Source organism: Sinocyclocheilus rhinocerous, unplaced genomic scaffold (assembly GCF_001515625.1).
Source record: "Sinocyclocheilus rhinocerous isolate Xijiao unplaced genomic scaffold, SAMN03320098_v1.1 scaffold493, whole genome shotgun sequence".
Lineage (NCBI taxonomy): Eukaryota > Metazoa > Chordata > Actinopteri > Cypriniformes > Cyprinidae > Sinocyclocheilus > Sinocyclocheilus rhinocerous.
The window spans coordinates 185,611-191,892 of record NW_015626376.1 but is presented as its reverse complement, the minus strand read 5'-3'; the positions used below and the strand labels follow the sequence as shown (position 1 = coordinate 191,892).

Genomic DNA, 6,282 nt, shown 5'->3' with positions numbered 1-6,282 from the left:
TGAGGAGTGTCTCCGCTGGTGCTTATGCTGCAGCTCTATATAAGCGTCAGAGAGCATCAGAGCATCAGTGTGTGTCGAGATGTCCGACTCTCTGCTGCCTGCGTGTGTCCTCTGTCTGCTGGCACTCTCTGCGCTCTCGTCCGCCTGCTACATCCAGAACTGCCCTCGAGGAGGCAAGAGATCACAGCCAGAGCCCGTCAGACAGGTACAGACCAGCATCTTCATCATCATCATCATCATCTTCATCAGCATCATCTTCATCAGCATCATCATCATCAGCATCATCATCTTCATCATCATCAGCATCATCAGCATCATCTTCATCATCATCAGCATCATCAGCATCATCTTCAGCATCATCATCTTCATCATCATCAGCATCATCTTCATGGTCATCATCATCATCATCATCTTCATCATCATCAGCATCATCTTCATGGTCATCATCATCATCATCATCTTCATCATCATCAGCATCATCTTCATGGTCATCATCTTCATCATCATCATCTTCATCATCATCAGCATCATCTTCATGCGAGGGAAGTCATGGGACTTCGAGGGAAGTCGTGGCCTAATGGTTAGTGGTTGCGGGTTCGAGTCTCGTACCGGCAGGGATTGTAGGTGGGGGGAGTGAATGTACAGCGCTCTCTTCCACCTTCAATACCACGACTGAGGTGCCCTTGAGCAAGGCACCGAACCCCCAACTGCTCCCCGGGCGCTGCAGCATAAATGGCTGCCCACTGCTCCGGGTGTGTGTTCACGGTGTGTGTGTGTTCACTGCTGTGTGTGTGCACTTTGGATGGGTTAAATGCAGAGCACTAATTCCAAGTATGGGTCACCATACTTGGCCACATGTCACATCACTTCATCTTCATCATCATCAGCATCATCTTCATCATCAGCATCATCATCTTCATCATCTTCATTGTCATCAGCATCATCTTCATTACATCTTCATCTTCATCATCATCATCAGCATCAGCAATACTGTGGACATTAACTGCAGCTTTTTAAGTAGTTTGACAGAATTCAGAATGTCTTTCATTTCAAGTTTCAATATTCAAAACTATAGCATGCACTATTAGCAGCAAAATATTTATTTAGTTGATTCAGTATTACAGTGCATGTTGTAGTTTCATGTTTCACTGTATTTACTATGTATGTATTCAAACTGAAACCATAAAATAATTTTTGTCACTTGAAATAAAATAAAACATTAACTGAAATAGAATAAATAATAAAAAAACTTAAACTTATTTTATTTCATATATTTACTGTATATAAATTCGGACATTTTTCTCAGAATTGCAAGCAAAAAAAAAGTCTGAATTATGAGATAAAAAGTTAATTTTTTTTATTTTTATTTCATGGCAGAAATAAAAAAAACACACAATTGCAAAATGTAAACTCGGAAACTCAATTAAACCATAATGTATCAGTTCACTGATCCCTTTAGATGACTCACTCTTCTGTGATTTATATTTGATCTATATGTGCACTGAATATGTTTATCATATTCTAATAAGTGGGATTTCTTGTAAGGTGAAGGGTGAAACTCCTGTAACAGTATCAAGAAAGAAAGTAAAACAGACCAGCTTGAACATCCCATGCAATTACAGAACACACCCAGCGACACGCATCTGACCTTAACGAACAACACAAATCAACACACTCCTAAAGACACCAGTGTCACGCATAACCTGCAGCAAAAATATAAAAGAGATTTCATAACCGATTCGTAACGTGTTTTCTTTGCTGTGGTTGCTGATGAGTCCGGGCAGGCCGGGCGATGAGGGCGGAACGGGACTCGCATGCATGGCTTTAAATCAGCTTTTCTCTCTTCATTCACACTCAGTGCTGTTCAAGCATGGAGCTCAAAGCCACGTCTGTGCTGCTGCTCGTCTGCGTCACCATCATCATCCTCACCAGCGCTGAAGGTCAGAATCAACTAAATCTCACATGAGGATTCATGTTTATTTTTTTTTAAATAAACATGATGCAAATGTGCTGTTGATGCAAATTGCAACATGTAATGTTGACTTTTATTAGATGTTTAGGTTAGTGCAATTTTGGGTTATGCATTTGCTGCCTTTAAAGTCGGTCACGTTTATAGGCCTAATGCTTCATACAATACAGACTCTGTTCTTCAATAGCTCTAAAAACACAAAAGTACTGCTATTCGACTCAATTCAGTTCAGTGTTGATTACATTAATGCAATGTGCACATCTGGATTAAATCTTGCGACCAGCGCTTCATTTGTTCCGCTGAAGTTTTCCCGGAACATTCCATGACGTCACAAGTGTCTGCATGGACCTAACTAGCTTTAACTTTTGAGTTAAAAATCTGACATTTTCCGCAACAGGATCCGGCTCAAATTAAGCACCGCGTGCAACTTTTGATCTCAATTCTGAGTTGTTGTTTTTTTTCTCTCTCTGTGTTTTTTCCCCCTCAAACTCAGAATTGCAAACAAAAAAAATAAAAAAAATAAAATGGAACTGTGAAATAAAAAGTTACCTTTTTATTAGCTTTTTATTCATGGCAGAATACCTAAATAAATAAATAAATAAAAAACAATTGCAAACTCAGTCATAACTTTTTTCTCATAATTTTGAGTTTATTTCTTGCAATTCTGCATTAAATTCCCGCAATTCTGCTGAGTTTATATCTCGTAACTTATATTCAGTGTTGGGGAAAGTTACTTTTAAAAGTAATGCATTACAATATTGCGTTACTCCATAAAAAAGTAACTAATTATGTTACTTAGTTACTTTTTTATGGAAAGTAATGTGTTACGTTACTTTTGCGTTACTTTTACAATCTGGACAGGGCTTGCTTGTTTGTTTTTAAAATAAAAAAGTTCTATCTAAATATAAAAGCCTTTTCACACCAAAAGTGAATTGAATAAGCCTCAGGCTGAAGGGAAAGTAAATGTACGTCCGTACAGTAGAATGCAGAAGAAGACATTTCAACACACTTCAGCAATAAACAAAGACACACAAATGTTCGTCTAGAGTAATTTGGTAACTTGATCATCGAAGGTCAGAAGCAAAGACATTGGTTAATAGAATGGGATTAAATACATAAAGGATATTTGTGTTGTTTAACATTTAATTATTGCAGGTTTGCGTCATATTCTGAGTTGCATTATTTTATTCATTTTGAGGAATACTGAATCTGTGTTTTTTGTGAGTGAGATGAATTAATGCATATTCATATTTATTTTAGAACTACAGTAACATCTTCTGATTTCTGTCACCATGGCGACACCAGAGCTGTCAATCAATAAACTGGAAAAATAAAGTAACTTGCGTTACTTATTTGAAAAAGTAACTCAGATATTCTCTTGTAAATTAAAAAGTAATGCGTTACTTTACTAGTTACTTGAAAAAAGTAATCTGATTACGTAACTCGCGTTACTTGTAATGCGTTATACCCCCAACACTGCTTATATTATAGTTTATTATAAAAAAAAATAAAGGTAATTGCAACTTTTTGACTCACAATTACAACTTTTTTCCTCAGAACTATGAAAAAAATAAGCCAGAATTGAGATAAAAAACAAATCACAATTAACTCGTTTTTATTTTTATTTTTTTTTTTTCCCATGGCAGAAACAAGCTTCCATGTCTTCCAGTCATTTTTACTCAGAGAGGATTTTTGATTGATCGCACCTCGGTTTTTGAGCCAAAACCATCCACAAATAATGCCTTTTCAGATCAATCATTTTTAAAAAGCATAGTGAGAGATTTAGTACAAGCAATTTTTAAAGGGCCGGTCATTTTTGAGCAGAAATGCCAGATTAGCACAAAGTAAAGCTCATGCATCAGTGTGCTCCTGTAAGTCAGAACGGTGTCAGTAAAGTCATGTGTTTGATTGCCAGAGACACATATACCTATAAAGCAGCTTGAATAGATGGTGAGTCAGTGTGGACAGCAGGGATGTTGTCGTGACACGCACCGCGCTGCTTTATGGGAACATCTATAAATGAAGACTTATCTGTCTCTGTCCTTCTTTCCTGAGCTCAAAACAACCTAGTGTGTGTGCTTTTGTTAGGAGAAGATTTAACCCTCATTCAATGGCAGATGTTGCTTTTGTTCCAGTGGATGCCATTCCCAGTTGTTGTGTGAGAGTTTCAAAGAACATCCCTCGGAGCAAGCTGCGTTTGGTCTCCAAATATGAGATCCAGCGCAGATCTGGTGTCTGTGACATCGATGCATTGATGTGAGTGTTTAACACACAAACACAAACACAGATCAGTCCTGTGCTCCTGCATTAACTGTGTTTACTGCTCTACAGATTACACATCAGAAAGAAGTGGATCTGTGCTGATCTCGCAGTCTTGAGACGCTTGAGGAAACTCAAGAAGAATCACAAACCCAAACGGACTCAAGCGCAGACTGAATGAACATCATCATCTGTCTTATAATGCATGAATCTACCAGCAGCTTCAGTGGCCTACTTGTTGGATTGCATGTTTTAAAAGTCCTTTTTAACATTTTTTTTTTTTACTACAATATACTGTATATATTCTTTGTATGCTCTGCTTTTTAATGCAATAAAATGCCTTTTTCTAGTTTTGGCTGTACAGTATGTTGGTTGATTTTTCACATTAACCCAAACAAATGAAATGTGTGATGTAAAAGAGCTAATGTGAGTTAGCAAATTCTTTAAAATAAATGTTTTTTTTTTTCTTTGGAGTCGCGCATTAGACGTTCATATTCTGAACACTTTTCAGATACTATATTCAAGTCTTATTTTTACACACTGGTCTGTTTTGGCCAGAGATATAGAGCGAGAAACTTGATCACATTCTCATTGATTGATTGATGTAGACAACGCCCCTCACCCCTCCGCCAATGAGAACGCTGGATTTCTCATTGATTGACTGATGTAGACTCCGCCCACTCACCCTCCACCTATGAGAACGCTGTTTTCACTGATTGATTGATGTAGACTCCGCCCACTCACCCTCCACCTATGAGAACCCTGGATCTTTCACTGATTGATGATTGATGTAGACTCCGCCCACTCACCCTCCACCTATGAGAACGCTGGATATTTCATTGATTGATGTAGACTCCGCCCACTCACCCTCCACCTATGAGAACGCTGGATTTTTCACTGATTGATTGATGTAGACTCCGCCCACTCACCCTCCGCCAATGAGAACGCTGGATTTTTCACTGATTGATTGATGTAGACTCCGCCCACTCACCCTCCACCTATGAGAATGCTGGATCTTTCACTGATTGATGATTGATGTAGACTCCGCCCACTATCCCTCCACTTATGAGAACGCTGGATCATGAATACATTGAATATTTATTAGCTAAAATATTCCTGTAATGGAGAAACTGAGCTTTTCATGAGCTGCAAGCATATCTGCACAACTGAACAAAACAATTAACTGTTCTACTTCCGTTTAACACATTTATTAAAAATCCTATTTTTATGTCCCTATTTTTGTTTTGTGCACACTTTGTATAACATACTGATGGAAGAAGAGCTGTGATGAAAATGGGGTCCGAAAGTCTGAGACTACTTGTGAAAAATCCGTGTATCATTCGATCATTCGTTTTTTGATTTAATATTGAAAGTAGAAAAATTAGAAAACGGTTCCTTTTTCGTTTTTTTCCAAAAAACTTTCCGAAAACTTTTTCGTTCATGGGTGGAAAAATGAATAAACAGCTTGAATATTCGATTTCTACACGTGGGCGGGAATTAAACGCCCCTTTCTGCTGATTGGTCAGCCGAAGATCAAACCGTGCCGTCATCAGTTCTTCCGCAGTATCATGCAGCAGAATAATAGTCCTCCACTGCTGCAGTTGTATTGATTCTTAACGCATTTTATCAATTTCATATTTTTCTCATCAAACAGACTAATGAATAGCTCGACACAACTCGTACCGGGGCAGAGTCTAGACAGGGCTTTCTTCTGTGTAGATATAAATTATATTCTTTGCATCAGCTGGGCATGGCAGGGTATGATATGACAGCTGTCATAGCCTACCCTGCTCACCCAGTAAGTCTGTTTGTTTAAGTAATTAATTAATTAATTTGTTTAAAAATAAATACTTTAAACACTAAGACAAAAAGGAAAGAATAATAAATTGGCTTGGGTATATATAGGCCTATGTTCACGCAAGAACTGTCATTCTGACTGACAACCGGAGAACAACAGATATTAAATAGCCTACTGTTAGAGTTATATAATGTAGTCTTGTGTTTTATTAAAATTGATTATAATTGATATCTCAAAAGGATATGCACTTGTGCGC

General features: G+C 37.9%; 1 protein-coding gene across 1 annotated transcript; it reads left to right on the top strand.

Moving 5' to 3' along the window:
- The first annotated feature begins 1,820 nt into the window (after positions 1-1,820).
- LOC107712664 (C-C motif chemokine 28-like) lies at positions 1,821-4,662 on the top strand. Its single transcript, XM_016517975.1, has 3 exons — positions 1,821-1,940; positions 4,105-4,225; positions 4,301-4,662. Exons 1-3 carry the CDS (start codon positions 1,871-1,873, stop codon positions 4,407-4,409), a joined length of 300 nt encoding a protein of 99 aa, XP_016373461.1. The 5' UTR covers positions 1,821-1,870; the 3' UTR covers positions 4,410-4,662.
- Positions 4,663-6,282: the final 1,620 nt, after the last annotated feature.